The 23,473-nt window shown below is 42.9% G+C and overlaps 1 protein-coding gene across 1 annotated transcript in view; it reads right to left on the bottom strand.

The window, feature by feature from the left end:
• Positions 1-1,429: 1,429 nt before the first annotated feature.
• znf469 (zinc finger protein 469) overlaps positions 1,430-23,473 on the bottom strand; it is a 62,988-nt gene continuing 40,944 nt past the window's right edge. Inside the window, exon 3 of the mRNA XM_080875746.1 lies at positions 1,430-14,770. Within this exon, the coding sequence (XP_080731872.1) occupies positions 2,804-14,581 (11,778 nt within the window). The 5' untranslated portion in view covers positions 14,582-14,770 and the 3' untranslated portion in view covers positions 1,430-2,803. The remainder of the gene's footprint in view (positions 14,771-23,473) is intronic.

Here is a 23,473-nt window from a genome sequence, read left to right on the forward strand (position 1 = left end):
ATTAAACAGCAAGTTATTCTGTGGGTTATCTGGAAGTATTTAACAAATGCTGAGCGAAAGATTGACGATTGGGTTTTAAATACATAGATAGACAGCTGAGGATAAACATCAGGGGAGACAGTCTTCACTTTTTGACACTGAAAAGGCAAACTAGAGTCTTATTAATTATTGACTGAAGGATTAAAAATGACTTTCCACTGATGCAGTGACATTTATGATGGGTTTCATTACTTCATAACCAAAACCTGCTAATACCTAGGTCCAAAAATAATTTAAATGCCAAATCCTTCATTTTACATCACTGCTAACGTTAGACCATTTCTGATTATGCAATGTGTATCTAAAATGTTTAGGAGTATTGGAAAAGCCTCACAAGCATTAGACTCTAGGGTCTATACGCAGGATGATATAACTGGGATGCTTCTGAACACTGCTTGATTTTTGTAAGAGTTTTCATTTCAGCACTCAGCCTTCATGACATCTCCTCGACTGCTTCAAGGAAACAATCTTGATTTTCTATCTTTAAAGTGCTTATTTTGGGTACGGTAACAAAGGTCAGGATATAGCACACGTGCCGGCACACGTTCATGCAGTCTGAATCGCTGCTTCTCCTTGAGAGAGGCTGACAGGGACCGAGGCCTATAATTCCCTCCCAGTTATGCCTGCTTTATTTTCAGTTGTCATCAGTGAGTCCAAAAATATGGTGTTTGCGTCTGCTGCCAAACCAGCATTCACACAAATATAATTGGAGAAGTTATTTCAACAACACGGTGGCTCTGTTTCCTCCACACTCCCTCTGAATCAACACATGGGCCGATGGCTGCTTACAGTGTTTACAGAAAACACCAGTGTGTTCGTACCACAAGTGAGATCTTTGATTTTGAAGAAAAAGGAGCCACATATGTGGAAATCTGCTTATATCCTCAACACAGAAGCGCCTTGAGGCGACTTTTGTTGTGATTTGGCGCTATATAAATAAAATTGAATTGAATCGAATTGAACACAGACTAATAGTTTAAACCGTCCTTTACAGTGTGCTGATGATTGCTGTTAAATGTCATCTTGTAATGCAGACATCCACTTCAGTCAGCCAACTGTTATTATTGAATACTGTTTTTTAATCTTTTATTTATTTTTTTCCTCAAGAACCAAATCCTGAGCTTCAACCAAAGAAAGACTTGATTTTTCTGACTATCCTCTTTTCTTCTTGCTTTTGCCCTCAGGTAATACGGGGAAAAATGCGAGGACCCCCCTCCTTGTATTCTCTGTGTGTATGCCACTGTGTAATATGGCTTTTTATTCCTATGTGATGATGAAAAGTGTTCATGTAGGAACAGAAGCCATTTTACACGTGGTGGTAGAGCAGCATGACGGAAGCATGAAACAAGCGGGAGCTCCTCGCTGCCTGCTTGCCAGTGCTCACGGAGACCAACAACATATGGTTGGATAAATGCAACTGTCTTCTTGCTGAATATTTCCCTGTAGTAAAGATACATTTATGCTCGTCTCTCTGATGAAAAGTGAGCTCAGCGAAGTGCTGATTTGAAGACAAAAATATGGCGTCAGAGTTTGTTGTGTGTGCACCTGTTTTTGCCTCCAGGCACACGCACCTTCCACTGCTTCCAGTGTTTGAAGCAAGCGGTGACAGCTGCAGTCCGCAGGGATGGAAGTAGGAACATTTGCAAAACATGTCATGAACAAAAGAAGAAAAGAGCAAGGAGAGACCTGTACAGATCTTTAATAACCAACTATAAAACAGGCACTTGGTGAGCCACTTTACAACTTGCAAGAGACACTGCATTTCCCTTTCTTCTCATTCGTATTCATTTTGCACATTTTTAAAATAAAACTTTTACACCACACATTCATCTACCTACAATATAATACAATGTAAGATACATACAGTATAAACAAGATAAAGCACCTTTGTTGTCCTAGTAAATACTATTAAGAATTAAACACTTGCGAGTTACAGATTGAGTTTGTAATTTGTGTGTGGTATTTTCAGTGCATGGGAAGAACTCCAAATACAGGTCTTGGGACTTTGATGTCCTTGTATGCACCTGAGTTTATACAATGGAAGCTTTTCCTAATTTTGTTTTCTGTCAGCCTACATGTGATTTACTTGGATGGTTTACACAGTATTAATAAAATACAGAGAGCCAGTAAAAACAGTCTGATGTACGTTTGTAACTGCATCTGCTACAGATCTCATGTTCCCTTCTGAGGACATTGGCATTCACATTACAATAAAAAAACACAATGTAGCACCACGTAATGTTTATACAAAGGCTAATACGATGAATGTCAATGCAGTACAGTAATGTAAAAAAAAAATACAAAATGACTATGTAGGAAGTATTTATGAAAGGTGCACAGACAATAGTCCATGTCAGTTCTGATGTCATTTGGTCCTTTAGTAGAAAACATTAAAAAAATTATTTTATGAATGCAACATGAACATGCATTTCTAAAAACAAAATATTTTACTGTATTTTCAAGTATTCTTTTTTCTCTCCTTTAGGTAAATGAAATATATTCTCTTAAAAAAAGTTCAATGATTTCTCCAACTAGCATATTTAATTTCTGACCCAATATTCATATCTGCCATTCATCCTCACATTTATGTAATAAAAACACATGTACAAAGAAGAAATAAAGTGACTATGTAAGTATTTAAAGATTTAAAGCATTTCACAGAAAATAGCTGTGCAATCTCATTCACCATAATGAATTGTCTTAAACATTTATACCTGTGAACATTTACAGTCTATTATTCACAGATCCCCCCCCTCCCCAACCCTTAGTTAATAGATTCTGATGTGTCCTTCCTTAAAGGAATCTTAAAGCTAGTGAGTTTTTGGCCAAACAGCTGGCTGAGGAGGTGGTTCTGTGACTCTGCTGTCCGGTAGGAATGGGTCTCCATCGACCTTACCCCTATCTTTGGTCGAGATTTCAAAGAATTGTTCATGGGAACTGAAGAAACTTTCGATATCTGAGAATGCAAAGCTCTCCCCAGAGTTCCCTTTTTGGTTTTATAGTCCCCGTTCTGAGGGCTCACAAACTCAGCCTTCTTTTGCGTACAGCTATCAAGCAGACTTCGTTTCGACTGCAAGCCCAAACTTACAGTCTTGCACTTGGAAATGATTTTGTTGCTAACGACATCATCCCGTACTGAGGACAGCACAGGGTACTCATTCAGTCCATCTGACTTTCTCTGCAGAGACGGATTTGCACACTTGCTGGGGCAAAATTTCTTCTTGGGTCTAGAATCAACGCCAAAATTTTCTTGTGTGACTGGAGAGGAAACCCTTTGCAGGCTATGAGGGGATTTCGTGTCCTTTCTCTTCTTCTGTCGCCTCAGCGGTTCCTTATCCTCATTTGAAGCTGAGGCATTGGGGGAAACCTTGGAGTGAAGGCCTGGTGTTGACTCTGTGGTCTTTGGACTACTTTTGGTGTTGTCAATTGACTTCTCAAGGGCAGCCTTCTCTTTATTCTGACTGTCATATTCCTGCTCAGCACCATGAGATAAGATCTGTTGTTTGCTGCTATTACTAGAAGAGTTGGACATCTGATGCCACTGCTCCTCATCCCCCTGCTGGTCCATCACATCGACAGCTGATTCATCCTTTGCAGACTCAGGTGTCTTTAAACTGATTTGATTTTCTATTAAGCTGACTACAGAGTTGTCACTAGGAGGAGGTGAATCAGTTTTTTCTTCCGTTTCTGTAGCGTCACCTTGAACAGAACCTTCCTCAGCTTTAACAGTCTCCTCCCCCGCACCACTACTCTCTTTAGATGCTGACCAACAGGTTGTTTCTGCTCTAATGTGGATCGACTCATTCTCCTCTTTCACGTCGCATGCTTCAGGAATTGATATTTCATTACCCTCTTTATCAAGATGAGGCGAGGGAGTCGGGTCAATTTCCTCCTTCTTGGGTGTAGCAGACTCAGGAGAATCCATATGAATGCATTTTTCCAACTTTACAAGCAGTTCAGAGTAGTCCTCAGCAATGTCCTCAGTCTTCACACTTGTATTGTTTGTGTCACTGTGGTATTCATTTTTGATGGTCTGTGTGGAGTCGTCTGCCATGGACACAGGGGGTTTGGAAGACTGTGTGTCAGAGTTTTGATTTAAGTGCAGTGAGCTTACGCTAGCAATGCCACTGTCTGAGCTGTTTTCTTGCAGACTGTCAGGGAGAATTCTCCTCTTTTTACTTGTAGGCGAAACACATTCATCTTCTTTGGATGCAGACACTCTGACGGGTCTCAAGACGCCTCGGAATTTGAAAATTTTGTTTCCCCCTGACAGGTGCTTTTCCATGTGACGATCAAACTGCTCTTTCTTGGAGAAGGTGTAGTTACAGGTGCTGCAGATGAAGGATTTTTTAATCACGTGCATGACATCAGCGCAGAGCTCACAGGTGTAGAGGGTGGTGTGCTTCGAATCCAGCTCATCCACCTCCTCGTGGGCTCTCTTCAGATGATCTTTAAGCTCCTGGGCCTCCTGATAAGAGACGGGGCATTTGTGGCACAGGAAAATCCTTTCCAAATTGTGAACCACTAAATGTCTCTGGAGTTTGAATGGTTTGGGGAATTGTTTTCCGCAGTGGTGGCAGTCTCTTGAGGGGTCTTTGCAGTTGGGATGCATCTCCACGCTTTTAGGTGTCTCTGTTTTGTGGAGGACTTCAAGTGGGGTTAAGGCGTTCTTCCCACCAGCTCCGCTGGCGCTTTTACATTTGTGAAGCTTTGCCTCAGCACCCTCTACCATTGTGCTGTCTGCAGAAACAGCTTTTTCCTGTTCTTTATTAACTTTGCTGGCCTCTCTGCTCACCTTGCTGGGGCGATGTTGCATTATTGAGGAGATGAAGTTCTTCACTGCTGTCTCTTGCATGAAGCTGCCCGAAATGCCTAGCATGGATCCTTGAGTCTGACCCCTCCTGGCAAACTGTGTGGCATGCTCCCGTAAGTGTTCATTGTACATCCACACATCTGATATCTCCTTCAAACACATTCCACAGGTCCAAATACCTGTCTTGTTTTTTGCATGCTTCTCCCTCAGATGGTCTCTTAGTTGTTCCCTGGAGCTGAATTTACGCTGGACACACATGTAGCAGGTTGGAGGTGGAGAGGGGTTGTGGGAGAGTTTGTGAAAGTTCAGCTCACCCAGGGTAAGGAACCAAGTGAAACACACTTTGCACTTGTATTGTTTATCTTTGACTTTCATTCCGCCATCTTGCCGTTTCCTGCCTCGCCGCTCTGCCACTTTGTTGGACTTTTCATCATCTCTATTCTCCACATCAACAGTTGCGATTGCTGGAGGAGCTACTGAGATATCTTTATTAGAATCAAAGAACTGGATTTCTGGAAGCTGAAACGTGGTGTTCATGTTTTGGATGTCAATGCTGTGGAAGGTTTGAACGCCCTCTGGCTCCACAGTGTACGGGGTGGATGCTACTTCTGGTTTACAAGATTTGGGGTCAGAGGTCACAGATGAGCTGGTATCAAAGCTGGTGAAGGCAGCGGGACCGCTCCATTCAATTGAAGATTCATCAATTGTGCTTTCGAGAGGTTTCAAGAGGCTGCTGCGGAGCTCTTTAATGTTGTCATGAACAGCATCCCCCTGATCCCTCTGTTTAACATCTGCCAGCGGTGTGACATCTGCCTTTATTGTGCTGTTGTGGCACATATTCAACATGATGGCATCATCAAGAGAAATTGTCTCATATTCACAGTGCTTTGCGTGATTGTCATTAAAAGTCTGTTCAGCCTGGTTTTCCGCGAATTGATCTTTACTTTGCACGAATGTTTCAGGAGGAAGGAAGTCAGCAGTCACATTTGAACGGGGCGATAGCTTCTGCCTTTTGTTTCTTTTGCTGTACACCCTTTGGCACTTCTTCCTTTTTGCCTCATCATCTCTGGGGAAGAGCTGTGAGAATGTGGTGTCATCGTCAAGTAGGGCCTTCAGATCAGGACTTATACTTGGAGGGCTGAGAGCTGTGGAGTTCAAACAGGAGAGAGGATGTACTTTGTCTGCAGGGCTACTGTTTTTCTCACATTTTATTTCGCCTGCCACGTTTCTAAGAATCTCCTGGGCAAGGCTATCTTCTGAACCTTTCAGTTCACACATGTCTTCCACAGGGAGCAGAGTCCTTCTGGTTTCATCACATTCTCTGATAACCTCCTTTTCTACAGTTATAGTACTTTCCACATTATTATCCGTACACACTTCCAAATTTGCCATCTCTGTGATACTCGTACATTTTGTTTCTTCTGCATCAGCAATTTGATTGATCTCCACAGTTTCATTAAGTACATTTGTCTCTTTTGTTGGAGATCGGGCTGTGTTGTCAAAAGCAGGCTCTGAAGCAGCACAGTGAGGGAATTCCTCAGTTCTTTCACTGGTTTTCTCCTGTTCCTCAGAAGATTGGCTGCGCTCTGCACTGCTTTTGAATTCGGGAGTTATAGCTTGAAGTATATCTGTTTTTAATATATTCAGAAGCTCATCAGAGAGATGGTTAGGCTTTCTGTTTACCTCACTGTTCTTGTTCTTTCTAGCTTTGTTGTTCTTCTTTGCTTTTACTGACAGCATTGGGCTTTGATAGCCTATTTCATCTACTGCCACTGCACTTGTCTCACTTGCCATTTCCTCCAGGATGGATTCGGTGTCTGCCGCTTTAGATATGAGAGCACTACTTATCTCAGGCAGGCCATCTATTTTTGTTGGGTAACAGGTCTGTGAATCATCTTTAGGTTTTTTCTCTGTAGTTTGTGATGCTTCATAAATAAGCGCACTCCCCTGATGGCTTGATGCTGCACTCTGCGGGCCAGTGTGTTTTTCAGCTTTGACCAAATGCTTCATTGCTTTATGCCTCTTTAACCCTGGCACAGTCCTGAAACACATGAAGCAAATTTCGCAGAGCACTTTGCCCTGCTGAGCGCTGCTCTGTGTCTTTTTTTGCGTCACATCTTTGTGTATTTGCGTTGTTGAACACTGGCCAGTGTCTATTGTTGGTCGCTTCTCTGAAGGGTCTGATGGAATCAGCATTTGTTCACTTTCACAGATGATGAGTGGCTTAGGAGTGGGCGGACCATCTGAAAAGGTTTTTTTGAGAAGTTTACTGTCCTCAACAGAAGCTTTGTGAGAATCTAAAGTTTCTGTTTCAGCCTTGCTCAGAAGGTCTGCATGCACATGCAAATTCTCAACAGGTTTGAGCACCTCATGGCAAACCTCCAGGTTTGTCTTTACATTACCAGCTGTAGAGTCTGTTCTCTTGCTTTGAGCTGGGAGCCCCAGTGAAAAACATGTGAATTTCATACTCTGCTGTAGCACCAGTGGTTCATCGGATGAATATAGCTTAGCTGCAGGGTTGGAATTCAGTGATGCTCCTGTGTCTGCTTCAGTTTTGCTAAAAATCAGTGCAGGGTTTATACTCAGATCACATGATTCAGAGTCATCACTGGGTCTCAGCACGGTATCTGCATTCTCTTTAGGCTGACTGGCTGGTGAGACTGGTATGTAATCGTACTGGTTTAGTTGTGGAGGTTCATCTGAGATGCTGTTATAGTTGAGTGGGCTGAGCTTGAAGTCGTACATTAAATCTCTTTTTCCAAGGCTCTCTGATACCACTGGTGGTTCTGCCATAACGGTTGCTGGAAGTGGAGAGGAGATGGTGGTTTCAGATCTGGGGATTTTACACTCTATCATTCCCAAGTGCAGGTCAGGCGGACTTATTAAAGAGTACTCCATCTCCACGGTTGTGTTTAGCTCCTCACTGTTTGAATTTTTGTTTTTGCCTTTGCTTCTTGGGGATTTTGTATTTTGAATGGAGTCTTGATCAATAAATTTATTGTCGCATGTATTGTTTGACTTACACGAATCCTCTTCTGTGTTACATTTCCGCATAGGCATTTGATTAGAGCTTGATAATAGAGGACTGACTGATGGAGCAGTCGTTAAATAGACGCAGTGACTTTCTTCCACTTCATCTCTGCACGGTGAGTTATGCTGACTTGCCATGAAATCAATGGGAAGCTGCTCTTTGATGTCCTGAACATTTAAAATCTCTTCTCGTTTCTGAGCAGACTCAAAGATGAGACCTGTCTCAGTTTTTAATGAGTCATTAAATGGAGTCATTTTGCAGGAATCACCGTTAATGATGCCATCAGACTGTGAAATGATCAACAGATTGCTTTGTCCCTCTATGGATTGGGTGTCATGGAAGGGCGAGCAGCATCTAGAGCTTTCTGTTTTGGTTTCCACCAGTAACGGACTGCAGGGCTTGTCTGTGGTGACAATCTCTACGGACATATCAGTTTCACTGTACGTCTGTGTCGACAGGCCTATTAAATGATCTTGGCTTGATGTTTCAACAGTTATTTTAACAGTTTTACTTTCTGACCGCTCCACTTTTAATTCGTCAGCATGCAATGAGCTGTTGTCGTCACGATTACCATGGCTACCAGCTGATTGTCGCTCCGCTGCTGCCTTCGTCACATCTGCCATTTTCTCACTAATATCTGAACTGGGCTCAGCCTGAGCTGGTGATAACAGATGAACACCAGAGTGACCCGTAATTCCCTTCACCGCCTCCGCTTCCTCACCCGTGGGTGAATACTCTCGGCTGACACTACTGTTTTTAAACAGCTGATCGACATTGTCCTCTGCATTACAGTTCCCGCAAGATTCCTCATCCACACGTGGCTCATGTGTCACCACACTTGAGCAGTGAGCAGTCTCGGTTAAAGTGCTACTCTTGGAGATATCCTGCTCTGATGCGACTTTACTCTGTGCCTTGTAATCCTTGTTTTCTGTGGCCTCACTTGGCTGCGATGAATTTGGCTGGCTGCCATTGACTCTGGGGTCAGCCTTGCTGGAGAGAGATGACTCTGACTCATCCAGAATGAATTCAATTTCATCCTTCCTCTCACTGATATTTGGAGGTGATAATATATTCTCCTTTTTCATAATTGCTTCCTTTTCCTCATGATCTTCTCTTTCAACTGCATCTGTTGCCTGACATTCAGTTTCTACATGTTGTTGACTTTGGGGAGAGTTGACATTTGGCGTTTTGTCTACTGATATAAGGGGTTCTTTCTTGAATATAGAGTGTGAAATCACCTCCAGACTTTTCATGAGATTTTCTGTATATCTCTTCTGCTCCAAAATCTCTTCCTTTGTTTCCGCAGGAGTGTCTTCTTCAGCACTTCTTTCCTCCGTTTTTTGACCAAGGTGGAGCTGTGGGTGTTCAATACGTGAGGATGCAGAGATTAAATTTGGTGCATGGTCCTCTTTGTCTGAAAATATTTCAAGAGCCCCTGATTCATTGTGAATTGCAGTGTGGGGACTGTGATGTTCACCCATTAGCTCAAATTGAAACGTGCCGTGCCATGAGAGTCCCTGTTCAGTGAAAGGCTCTGAAGGCATCGAAACAGGTACATCTATCGTCGGTACAGAGCATTTAGCATCCAAAGTGGGGCACTCACTCTCTGACTCATCACCCAGACGTAAAGGTGAAAATTTGCTCATTTGCAGCTGTTTGGGGACGTGCTGATCCAGTATCGGTGGCCTTTCCAACTTTGTTGTCTGCAGCTGGTTCTCGAGCTCGTTCACTATTCTCTTTATCTCCAGCTCATCCTCTGATGCACAGCTGTTGAGATTTGCACTGTAGTCAGTTATTTTTTCTGGCAGAGACAAAGGAACGTGATTATAATCTGGCTTCTTTTCATTTGATTTCTCCGAGTTGCTTTTGTACTGGGATATCTCATCTGGTAGAACGGGGCTAACAATGAGATTCCAGTCTCTTTGCTCCAGAAAAGGAGAGAAAGATGACACAAAGTCGTCCTTTTTCTCCGATGTGTTTTCTATTGAATGGAAACCCTCTTTTTGTATCGGCATCTCCGAGTAAAGGCCACCGTCAAAGCCTGTGAGGTCCCCAAACATTGATGAGGTGTCAAATGAAAGCGGAGATTTAATGAGTCCTTGCTCCTGGTCCAGGGGGTAAGGCATGAGGTGGAGTGTGTCTTTTTGTATCAGCGGGCTTTGGCTTTCAGTTGGAGACAGGCACACTTCATCCATCAAAGAGCTGCAAAGAGACCCAGGTTTGTGCGTGACTAGGTCACTGGCTAAAGTGATAGCCTCTTTCACTGCACAGACACTGTCGCTCTGTTTTTCAAACGTGGGAGTGTCTGATAACTCTGGCTGTGCAGCCAGGGAGCCCTCTCTTCTTTTGCCCTTTGTTTTTCTGTCAATATTGAAATCAGTTTCTTTGGTAGAGGGGGACTGTGAATTAAATGTCTTGTTATCTGTGCCGCCACATTGTGTTGGTTCGTCTTTAGGGCAAAGATTGTCTGCTCTCTGTAGGGAATTTCTGTCTGAAGTAACCGTTGTACTGGGTTCTTTTTTGTGAGACACGGGTTTCTCTCTTGATTTTGCATGAGACGTTTTGCTTTTTTCCAAGTACTTTACTGTGTCTTTTGCTTTTTGTGAGGATGCCGCTAGATCAGCAGCTTCAGGATTTGAGTGACATTTCTTTGGATCCTCTGTATTGTCTTTGATATCAGAATGAATGGCTTTGTTGTTGTTATACTTCTTGACAGATTTTGTGAAAGTCAGTGCAAGTGTGCTGGACTCTTTAAATAACTTCTGAGGGGAAGACCTTTCATGGGTTTTCTGCTCTGGAGACTCTTTGTTTTTGTCTGTCTTCTTCTCACAGTCTGAGTCCGTGCGATCAGTGCTTTTGGGGCTGTTGATACTATCACTTGAAACACTCACAGATGTGCTGAGTTCACTGCTTGTGGACGATCTGCTACCCCGCCTCCTGAGCCTCTGGTTATAGCTGTGCTTGTCGGGCGAGAGAGAAACCTCTTCGCTTTTTTTCATCTCAAAACAGTCCTTCGACTCATGCCTCCATGCTGCCTGGTCCCTCTCGCTCTTCGCTCGCCACTTGCACTCTTTAGTGTATGTATATTTACAGCGACTACTCTGATTCAGTCGGCCTTGGCTTGCTATCTTTACGGGCTCACATTCATCATCTGAGTCTGAGACATAGTCGTATTCTCCAAAGGCGGTGTTCTGCACCGTAGGAGTTAGTCTCTCCATCACCAAGGAAAACTGAAGGTTTTTAGTACCTTTGACGTGGAGTTTATGGAGCTTATTTTTCTGTTGAACTATTTTGTGAATAAGTTCTTTGCTCCAGGTGCCCCCTCCAGTGTTTTTCCTCTTGCTCTCTTTCACTGCAGTTCTTGAAGTCGGAGAGGTGGAGGCCTGTGAGGGTGCCGACCCTCGAAGTGCGGAGTTGTCCTGAAAGCTCTTAACGCCGCAGCGTTCCGAAAACTTGCTGGATAAGAGTAACCTCTGTGTCCCCGTGTTTTCGCCCTCGCTCTTGCACAGAGTTTTTGCCTCTTTCACTTTGCTGCCTTGTTCCCACGTCTTCTCCCTGGAGGCAATTCTTGAATTTTTATGAGAGACTTCTTTTTTTATGTTAATTTTCTCATCTTGTTCCAGATTCAGAGAGATTTTCTCAGGGCTCTCTACATCAGAGTCATAAAAATACTTTTCCTGTGTGAAAGACACATCATCAACTGCTTGTTTATTTTTGCTCTCAAAGACCAGGGATTCTTTCATTTTCAGAGATTGTTTGTTTGACGATGTTTTGACAGTGGTGAGGTCATCATCAGCAAATGCATCAATAAAGCTGCTGTCTATTTCAGCATTGTCTGACTGATATCCCAGTCCGTTCAAAGCTTCTGTGATTAGACTGTCTAACTTGGCATCCATTTCCAGCTCGGGGAGGTTGACTGAACTGGAGAACAGTTTCATTGAATCGTCTTTATTGTCTCCTTTCATTTCACTGTCACATATCAGGTCGCCATTTTTATTGAGGCCCAACAAAGACAAGTGAAGATCAGACGGACACCTTGAGAGTGAAACGTTTGACACGGACGACACTGCTTTTGCTGGATCTGAATGGTATTTTCTACTGTCCTCAATCTTTGCCGTTTCTTTGAGGTCATTTTGTGCAAACGTGTGATGAGCACAGTATTGCTTATGGCCTAAAAATGAGGCCAGGTTGTTGAAATTTTGATCACACTGTTTGCATGTCAGGAGCACATCCAACTGGTCAAGATTTGCTGTGGCTAATGAGCTGGCTAACAGCTGATGTGCAGAGTATGGCGGGGGAGGCTGCTGGTGCTCCACGCCAAAACTATCCACATAAGCTTTGCTTCCATCCATAGTTGTCTTTACATGACTACTGCTTTGCAGGTAGCTCATCATGTCGTCTTTGGGTCTGTCTGGTACAAAAGGAAGGTTCCGCGGAGCGTCGGAATGAAACTGGTGGGAGTGAGTGCTCAGGTGATCTGAGGGTAACTGGGTTTTGCCTTGTGGTTGGTGATAGAATGGGTGAGAGGGTGGTGGCTTAGATATCTGCGTGTCCTCTGAGCTGATGTTAACAGGGCTCGTGGATGCTGGGGAGTGGGAGGAGCAGGTACTGCTAGATGCAGGATTATGAACTGGGGATGGTAAAGGGGATTCATAAGGCGATACCATCATCAGTCCCATAGGCGGCACCTGTAATGGTGGAAAGCTGTAGTTTCTTGACGGTGCTGCTGGAAGAGAATGATTGAGTCCAAAGAATACTACCTTATTTTTCGACTCACATACTTGTGAGTGGCTTGTTTCTACTTTAAAAGTTGGGACTGTGTTACTGTTTTTTTTAACAATCTCCTGTCTTTGGTTTGAAAAGACATCACCAGTTCTGCTGTTCTGAAATGAGCCAGGAGTTTTCAACGAGCTGGGTTTATGTGATTTTATGTCATCCTGCCAGTCAGAGGGGGAAACTATGTAAGCCAATTTTTGATTGCTTATTTGTCTAGATAACTCAATTCTACTTTGGTTTGGCATGGCAGGGGTGGGTCGTATCTGCTGCCAGGGCATTCTGTTATTTTTAGATGAATTTGGCCTTTGGTCAATCGCTGGCTGGTTCTGAAACTGAAACTTGTCATTTATATCAGTGTACTGAATTGTGTTTGGATCCTCTTGTGAATATGCCTTATTAGGCCCCTCCCATGAATGTGGTATCCTACTTAGAACATTACTGTTGATGTTTTTATCAAAAGCCATTGTGCTCGAGCGAATGTTATTGACTGGAATGCTGTTATATGTTTTGGTGGGAAAGTGCATTGGTGAGCCTGGGACTTGTGAAATATTTCTTGCATGCATACTTCCTTGAATGAGTGTTCTTTGGTTGGCAGCTGTGTCTTTGGGGTGACAGTTTCTCTTACTCCCCGAGGTGATGGCTGCATCCCTACTGTCTGCCTGACCAATTGCATCTGTGCTCTCAGCCAGCCCAGTCTTTCCTTGCTCCGACTGCTGTGAGCTGGAGCCAGAGCTGTCGCTGCTGGCTGAGTCCTCACTCAGGTTTCTTGGACACTGGATGGATGATGCCACCCCTTGCATAAACTGTGACTGCGGATTGTGAGGATAAGTGCTTCGACCCTCTGGTTGCTGTTCATTATTGAACTGAGTGTTGTTCTGAGCAATATTTTGCCCTTCTGCAGGTGCGAAAGAAAACGAGTTATGGGTCACATGAACAGAACCTAAAGAGGCGTTTGTGAAGTCTTGGGATTGTGGGTCCTGTTCACAGGGAAAAGAGTCAGAGGTTGATTCTTCCATTAAATTATATCCATACTGAAATGGGCCAGGCACAAATGTGTTTGCCTTATTTGCTTCTGATAGGGCAGTGGATTTCTGCGATGAAACCCCAAAGTTAGCACCATTGAAAGTCCTTTCAGGAGATGCCCATGCATTAGAGCCACTCAGATGAAAGTCAGTCAGAATCAGTTGGCCGCCAGGCTGTGCACTGTTGCTCTCCATGGATGCTGGCTGCTGCTGCTGTGACAGGGGTGGGTGTGGGTGAGATGATGTTCCACTTGAGGGGCCCAGTGTCTGTGAGGTAAAGCTTTGGGAGGTGAGGTTAGAGGAAGCCTCTTGGAAACAGCGGCTGTAGCTAAGCTCTTCTTGTTGTAGTTCGGCCTCTCTCTCTGGTATACTGGGAACGTGGAATCTGTAGCTGCCCGAAACTGGGCCACGACTGGTTTCCAACTTCTTGGGTGGCAAAACCTTCTGCTGCGGATATGCAATACCAACAGTGCGTGGATTTGTAATGCCTGGTCTGTACAGCTGCTGTGGGTTGCCTCGCTCTGTCTTTACTGACCGCTTCCCTTTCTCTCGGCTGCGGCTCTTTCCACTTGGAGACTGGGGACTGCCTTTGCCACTCGACCAAGTCCTGTCAGTGGCGAACTTTGATCTGTTCTGCAGTGATCTGAAGTCAATCTTCCCTGCTTGCTGTGGTCGTATGACAGCCTCACGCTGCTGAGGACAGTCCCTTTTCTTCTCTATTTTTTCAGCTTTGGGCCCTCTGCTACTGGCTCTGGCCTCAGTGCCTGTGCTTGAAAAGTGCTCTGAAGATTCCTTTGAGGTTTTTTCACTCGTCTGCTCCAGCGTGGTGCCCTCATCCTGCAGTTTGGACTCAGTGTGCAGCTCTTTGACTGCATGCATTCGCTGAGTCTCTCCTGCCATGGTGCACAATGTGTGCTGTGAAGGCCTGGTCCTCAGAAGCGCTATCTGGGAGACAGGGACATCGTCTTGTGTGTAGTAATAATCACTAAATGTCCAGTGGCAGGAACTGCAGGGACTGGGCTTCTCGCTGCAAGCTCATCTCTTCACCCTCATTGTCAATTGCAGATCTGGCACCAAAGCAAATCAGACCTGGAAGGAATAAAGAGCAAAGAGGATCAGATGGCAACCTTAAACTATCTGATGAAAACAATTAAAAACTCTTAGAAATTAAATGTTTTTTGTTAGATAAAAGCAAACAATACTAATTAAACATGCAAGCGAAACATTGAACAGCATTCAGAAAAACTTGTGTATCCAAAAAATACTTTTTGGCCTAGGTGTTAGTATTGAAAATAGAAATGTCAGGAACTTCCAAATGAAACAAATAAAGTTAAAAAACAAAACAAAACCCTACAGTTTCACACAAAGCTACTTCATGTCATATACTTGTTCCCTGTTTCTGCCAGCAGAGAGCAGTATTGCAGCATCAAACAACAGTACTGTCAATATACACTGTGTGATCAATAGGGAATTCCAAAATTCTGTCTTTTCATACTAGTCCTTGAGATATTACTTAGTCTAAGTTCCTTTTTTCAACAACAGACACATTTCAAACAACCACATAGAGTTTTTTTGAGTGCTTGATTCTCGCTTGACAGTAAGTTGTTGTGTCATATTCAACAGTCATACAAAGAAAGCAGTTTCGTCTTGGAATGATGAAGTTGAACGTAGTTCTGAGGATGAGAAAAATTCAGTACATGCATCCAAAGTGCATTGCCAGTAAATGAATCACAGACTCCTTGAGAGAAGGGACACAATGCCACAGTGTTCTTTTGCTACAGAAGGCTTCAGGTTTAGATCATGGAGGAATATCGAGGATTAGTCAGCCAGCCCTTAGACAGTGAGAAGTGAGGGCACACTGACGTTTGTTGCCTTTCCCCAGGCAACCCAGACAGTGCTCTCGGGTCCTGGTTTACTTTGGCCCGGCAATGCTCCTGGTTGATTGAGGTCAGACCAAATGAAACTTGCAGTTAGCACCAAAATGTAATTTCTAGGCCCGGTAACCAAACTTCCAACACATCTTCTGTCTGCCTCCACTGACTATACCGGTACTGGAGGTAGCCTGTGTTTGCCGAGACTACCTTTCTGTTTAAAGCATCTGTTTTGGCTACCATCCACTGTGCTGAAGTGTCCTTGAGCAAAGCACTTGTGGTTTACTGAGGAAAGTTTTAGCTTGTGAGGAATGAGTGAAAACTGCATACTAAAATGAAAAACTAAGTACCACTGAATCGAGCCTCTCTTTTAGCCAGTGACTATAATGGAGCCAGAAAACTGTATATAACACCGTGAGATGTGAAAGACAAACAGACAGTAAGTATGTGCACCCTCATCAGTCTCTCAGGAGATTATTTTTTTGGAACTCTCTGGGTCATTTTGTCATCAGCACCTGATTTTGTTTCCATCTTGAATCCATCCTGTGGAATCAATATTTTTACTAAAACATCCTTTAGCAGGTTGGTATGATTTATTATGATTTATGTACTCTTTTATTTATAGCCGTATTCAGTTAGAGGTATAATTCAGGCAGATTTAAAAAAACAACCCTACTTTAGTTTTTTTGCAAAACATCCAAATTCCTTTCGTAGAGATCGTATCTGATCACCTGAGCACCGAGCCTATGATAAGACTGTTTGACAGCACAACATTAGTGCTGACTATCTGGAAGACGATGACAGATGGCTCACAAATGAATTCTTTGTGCACCCTGGCAAAAGAACCAAACCACATTTAATCACGATGAAACATAAATACAATCCTGTTTCTGTAGGAGTATGTCTTGTGGCCTTATTAATGGTAATAAGTTAGCAAGTGCATGGTATGTTGACTGTATTGTAGTGTAAGTGAGGTCACAGCCAGATAGGTCCCTAAAGGTGGACAATTTTTTTTCACTGTATAAATTCAAGCCCTCTCAAAGCCACAGAGACGAGGAGATGAGCTGATATGAGATAAGATGTGTTGGCCTACAGCTTTGAGCCTTGAAGGCCATTATGTTTCCATCCACAAAGCAGCAGTCAATGCTTTCAGATACCACATGACACACAGTGAGATATGACCCTCAATTTTTTCTGACGAGATCACCCTGTGCTGCATGTTTCCTTGTCTCATCCTGTGGTAAACCTCCCAGAGGTATTTAACAGTTTGGAAGGGAGACCTGAAGCTGAGACCTGGCTAGGTTTTGACCTGGTTGTGAAAAATCACATCCCCTTTACAGCTCCACAGAATCTGAAAGCCAAAGTGTCTGCAGGTATCTCTGCCACCGGTTGGAGAAACTGGGGTGAACGGTCTTGCCGCGTCTCCATCAGGCAGCGCTTGATCCAGCACTGCTGAGTCAACAGTCACGATCATACATCATAGCCCCAATTGTATTTGCCTAGACTGGCTGTTGCGGTTTGTGGCTGTGAATGAACGCCTCCAACAACAAAAAGAGCAGTATGAGGATTACAGGAACCTTACAGAAGTAGCACCAAAGCCTGAGCTGTCAGTTTACAAAGAGTAAAGGGTCAATTATAGTCTAAAAATGCCTTGGACACTTCCCCTACAGCCCTGGGCTGCACAGTATTTCTTTCCCTTCTCATAAACAAGAATTATTTCATACAGAGACTGCTTGCATATTAATCTGGCAAATTGGTGGTGTTTTTGCACTGCTTACTCAGTTTTTTCATGAAATAGCATGAATTGCTGTTGGACTGTGTATAAAGACAATGTGGTGGTGACAGAATTGCAAGCTGGGCACAAGTTCATATCAAATCCTGTGTGACTGGTCTAAAATTTATTCCATAAAAGTGCATTTTAGTGCAGTTTTATAAGTCAATTAAGGCTGTGTGTATGTGTCCATGTGAGTGTGTGTTCTTCAGGCCTCCTGTCAAATCACCAAGTCTTTCAGGCAGTGGCGCCCCATATGGCTTCACCACAACACCACCCTGACTCTCAGCTTGAGACTGCTGAGTGCCTAAGAACTGGTGTGCTTGTGGTATAAGTCCACGCGTGTTTGCGTGTGTGCGTGCACATAACTGTAACAAAAGTGGCTACACTGTTTTCTCCCATTACTTTCACAAGGGTCTGTACTGGTTTCTCACAGGAACGAAGGAAGGGATGGTTAAACGGTGCTTGAATGAAAGCTCAATTTCCTGGAAGCCCCTTTCCTGTCATTTTAGAACAGGATGTATGTGGTGTTGGTTTAAGTGAATATTTGCTAGTAGCGCTGTCAAAATCTTTGTCGACTCATCACATCAGTCTCACATAGCTGCTTTTGCCATTTAGAGGCCAAAACCTCTAAGCGCCATATCTCTCAAAATCAGTTAACATAAAAGACTACAGGCTCAGCATCTCTTTTTTTATGAGCCACTCAACACCTCTGTTGATGTGCGTTCTGTAATAGGAGAGTACCCAAAGGTGGCTCACAGAAATGGTAAAAGCAGACCAGAGCTACTAAAATGGGTGATCTTAACAATGCAGCAATTCAACATTTGTTTAAGACACCACAAAAAAAAGGTGGCTCGGGAAGACAATGACTCTCCAGAGAAACAAAAAACCCTTAATGCCAAGAGAAAAGCAACAGCAGGGTGAGTAATCCACTCCTACAAAGAATGGCTTGCTTTATAATAATGGAAATCAATAACTGCCATCAGCTGCTTGTTCGCCTTTTCCAGATGCTTGTGCACTGAAACATCAACATGCAGTGGTCTAGAAGATCACTGAGGGAGAGAAGACAGATGAAGACGAGAGATGATGAGAGGTAAGAGGTGATGGAATGGAGAGGCATTTATGGGGTAACGGGGAATTCCATTAAGTAGAAGGAAAAGTGTGCAAAAGGGATGGGTTGTTCAGTGTGTTGCGTAGCCCAGTAGGCTGTGTAATGAGAGGGATGCTGGTGGGGTGTCTCACTGCTCTCCTCACACCTTTCCCAGCATGACCAGCCCAGTGAAGAGAATGCATGGTGAGAGTGGCTGGCCCCAGGCCCTTGTTGGGGCTCTCCGCCAAAACCTCTGTCAGCGTGCCTGCCTCCTCCCCTGTAATTCTGGAGACATCCATTATGCAAGCAATTTGCCTTTAAGATCTCTGCACTTATGTCTATTTAACGGCAGGCTAGGAGGAGAGATATGACAGTGATGCGCTTTCTCAATTCTGCCACCGCAGTTATTAAAACAGAAGCAATGGATGTGGGTGTGCGAACAGCAGTGGCCTGTCAGTAGTTCATAACCTTAGTTTCTCAGTGTACGATTTACAGAGGATAATTAATGAGTCATCTGTCTTCTGCCATACTGGTGACATTTTGCGAGAAGTCAGTTCAGAGTGTCTGAAAGAAGAGCACATCTGAGCACTTCAAATGAAGCAGCGAGCAAAGCACTAAAGGAGGTTTGTTAAATTTGTGCCTCCCTGCTCGCCACCACCCTAACCCCACCCTTCACCCACTGTGGTTAACTGCTCAGTGGGTAAGATAGAAGGTGTGTATGTGTATGTGAATCTGTTAGTGTGCATGAGTGTGCGCGTCTCAGAGGTTTTGGTGTGTAATTCCAGAGGCTGTCCTTACCCCCTCCCAAGTTTTTCCTCTTTCACAGACGAGTTTTTTCTTTTATTTATTTTTTTTGCTAACCACTGAATTCTGGAGTCAGTCTGTTTCCATATTGCTAACCACAGCATTCCATCAACATGATGGAATCTTTGTTTTAGAGCATTTCAAGGTTATTATTTTTTCTTCTTGACACAGTTTCCAGTATTTCTGCTTGTCTGTGGAATATTACTTGTGTGGCTGTGACAGAAAAAGGTGTGTGTGACAGACATGTAAAACATGAGTGAGTAGAAGAGGATATTAATGAAAAGGGCGATGGAGGTAAAATTTCCTGGCTCCTTCTTGTTTTTAATGGAGAAAGTCTTCCTTCTTTACCGTATCAATATTTGCTTGTCCTTTCTTCTGCCTGGGCAAAAGTATTTGGTTGCCTCTAAAAAAATCATCAGTTGACATTCTCATTTAGCCTCATTTGTAATTGTTTCAATTAGGTCCAGGGCTGTACTCGGGGGAAATTTAACCAGATGACAGTTAATACTATAAGACACACCAAGAGCTCCAGTAAAATAACTAACTATTAATTGCTGCACATATCTAGGTATTTATAAGGTAAAAGACACTTCATGCTTTCTTCACCAAGCCACATACCACAAAAGACAACCTAAACTCATTAAACACTGGCTGAAAGGTATCTGAGGAAAGTCCCGTTATAAAGTGGTCATGGTAGAACAATTACTGAATCTGGATACAGTAGATGCAAAAGGTGAAAGGTGAAACATAGAAGCTTTGGCTTTAGCTCTTTCAGTCACACGTTACAAAGAAATCATAACAATCCTGACAAATTCAGATGTGCCAGATAAAAAAAGACCATCTGTTAATCTTTACTTTGACGTTAAAGTATGTGAAGTTTTTTTTTTTAAATAATTGAAACCGGTTTTATTTAATAATTAGATACATGTCTTTTTCATCCTCTACATGAAAATAAACTTTGATCTTTACAAACCTTGAGGTAAATTATTGTACACACATACTCAAGGACTGAAACGGCATGTAGGTTTATACGGTACAGACATATTTATGTAAACTTTGTCTGCAGTTTCTCTTTCATTAAATAATTTCTGCAGCCATTAGTTATCAGATTCCCATAAATCCATGATACCGTGTTACAATAAAAGTGTCCATCTATTTATGACATACATGTTTTGCTCCATTAATATTTGCATATCCTGTGCCTTAAAGAAGCCAGAGGCAGTGAGACTCTGGCGCCAGTAGCACATAGGTGAAAGTCCAGAGATGAGACTGGGCCTGCGAAAGATGCGCAACAACCTCTTTGGCCTCTGGGGAATCAGCCCTTTGTTAGTGACCCATCACCCTACCTCCCATGAGCAAATGAACAACCTCACCTAACACAAGCGTGCAGAAACAAGCCGCGCGGTAGCCACAAAATTTTGACACAAGCTTCCTTGTCGTCATACGCCATGCCTAAATGGCAAAATACTTATTCAGCCATGCACATGCTGCTATTTCTACACGGTAACAAAAGCTCTAAAATGATTTTTACAACTGGCATAAAGTCTGTGCCTCACACTAATGTTTTAAGCAGTGAAGAAATTCTATATCCCCCTGCAAAAAGAGTAAAAGCAAACCTAACATCACTGGGTATTTAAAGCATGTTGTGTGTTGAACTAAGTATGGAAGAACAGGCAATATTAAATAATTTTGAGATTCTAGTTAGATTTGTTTCTCTTTTAGACAGCCAGATAAGCCCGCATACTACAGCCTTTTGTGGACAGATGCTTTCATTAGAAGAAGTTGGGAGTGGCAGAAATCCATTAAAGACAATGAGGCAAAAGTCTTTTAGACTCCTGTTTACCTGCAGGATATACTCATGACCTTTCACCTTCAGGTTCAACTTTTGCTTAGTAAGGTTTAGACAGGAGTTAGTGTGCACGTATCTCCAGACAAGGGGACAGTCGAGTCCCGGCATGTGACTGTGAAACTTTGGGAAAGGGGGCCATTTAAATGCAGTACATGTCAGTGCCACATAAAACAAGCACATTTTCATGAAATACAGTTTTTCTGTGAGACTTCACAGCTGGCAGATATACACAAACTCTTTTTGTGAACATTTGGTCTCACTTCATGATAGCAGTTAGGAAAATGGTTCAGGTTTTACGTGAGTGCATGAAAGTGCATTCACACATTCAGAGGAGTAAAATTGTATATGTGTGCTGTATTTATCCAGACAAGTCTGTTTATGTACAACGTGAGTATAAGTTGTATGACTGACATGCACAATGTTTGGGTTTTTATAGAGTAGTAGATGTAATATTACTTTACGGCACCAGCGGCTGAATCAAAGTCAGATTTAATTCTGACTTGATCTTGTCACAGAGATTTAAATCAAAAGGAGAGCGGGTTTGTAATGGAAAGTAATTCACTCCTTTTAGATTTGGCAGCATCTGATGTGCCATATGCTGAGAGAAAGAGCTCAGTATTCTACCGTTAGGTTGGGACAGAGACAAGAACAGAGAAAAAACAAAAAAAAACATGGCCAGTAAACTTCTGTTTTCTTGCTTCAAACATCATTCCCAGATGAACCATTGTGCCTCTTTATTCCTTCATTCTATCTTGTGCTGTCTGTCTTAACACTTTCTTTCTGTCTCCATCCCACACCCACATGAAAGAAAATCTCTTCAGTTTAGCATTAGGCTACAGGAACTGAGGGACAGGTGGGGGTTGGTCATGAGAGGAAACAAAAACATTTGTGGAAGATTTAGGACGAAGGTTACTGGAGTGGCTGCATGACTGACAGTCACAGCTTAATGCTAAAATGTCTGTGAAGAAGCTTCTCGGATGATAAGTGAAACATCTTCAAGCAACTTAAAGAAGTCCAGACGCTTTTCTTTCCAAGCTCCTTAGACTTAGCTTAGGTTGTTTGGAGTTGAGTGTATTAGGGTGACAATAAGTATTTTGTGTCTCCAGCAGAATTCTAGCATTTAAGTGAGGAGATGAGTGGAAAGGGTAGCAAAGAAAAAACACAGCTTAATATTTTTCCCTCCCTTTTTTATTCTTCCGTCCAATTTGCACCAATGCCAAAATCAGTAGGCCCCTGGCAAATGGCAAAGAGGGAATTCCAGGTCTAGTGTGCGTGAGTCAGTACCAGCATTTTCCAAATTCACTCTGCCTGTGTCTCTTTAAATAGCCTAAGGAAATGTCCAAATGACCTAATTATGACTTTCCTAAGTAGCCTGTGTTAATGCATGACATGGTATTCAAAAATATCCAATGACAAAACAGCAGGATCTTGATGGTGATAAAGTTTGCTTCCCTTCTGTTTGGTTTTATTAGACGTATGTTAGGACCATAAGCTGGATTGTGTTTGTGTCTATGTTTCTTTGTGTTGTGTCTCAGATGTCAAGGATTTCCTTGGTCACGGCAGTTCTTCAAAGGCTTACTGAAGTTAAACGATCTGCCAGAGACATGACTGGACCAATTCATCACCCCTTACTCTATGTCACAATAGTGCAAACTGGAAACTCTGTTTCAGTAATGCATTTTACATGACTAAAATGCAGTCAAACTACTACTGAACTGTGGCAGCCTCTCTCACACACACACACACACACACACACACACACACACACACACACACACACACACACACACACACACACACACACACACACACACACACACACACACACACACAAAAAAAGTTCTCTTGCCCGAACAAACATCATTAAAAATTTGTTTCTATTTTGGAGACTCAACACTTTGGTCCACTTCAGCAGTTCAGCTGCACCTAAAGTAGCACTTGGAAACAATAACAACGAATCCTATTTAAACAATAGCCTCGTTCATAGCAACAGAAGCTCAGTTTCAGCTGTCATTTAGTGAAATTTTAGCAGGATTCTAACTTTATCCTTTTACTGCTTGTGCCTCAGCACTGCTTGTTTAGTGCTGAGAGACAAGGTGGTATACATCCTGCTCAAAACCACTTTATAGTAATGGTTTGGAAAAGCCAAGACAATTAAGGCAAAATGAAGGAGAACGTGACACACTTGTTGGAGTGCCCCACATTCCATTCTAATTAGCTTGTCAATGTGCCACCTTTGTGAGTGAGACCTTTTTTATATGTTGCTGATAAAACTATCTATAAACAAATGGATTGGGGTGGGGGGGAGGGATCTGGGGGGCATGTGCAGGATCTGAAATAAGAAGTAGCATAGTTCTCAAATTCACAATTGGAGCAGTTGTTCTTTCTTGGAAATCAGAAAAGTCAC

This window comes from Rhamphochromis sp. 'chilingali' (assembly GCF_963969265.1).
Source record: "Rhamphochromis sp. 'chilingali' genome assembly, chromosome: 2".
NCBI lineage: Eukaryota > Metazoa > Chordata > Actinopteri > Cichliformes > Cichlidae > Rhamphochromis > Rhamphochromis sp. 'chilingali'.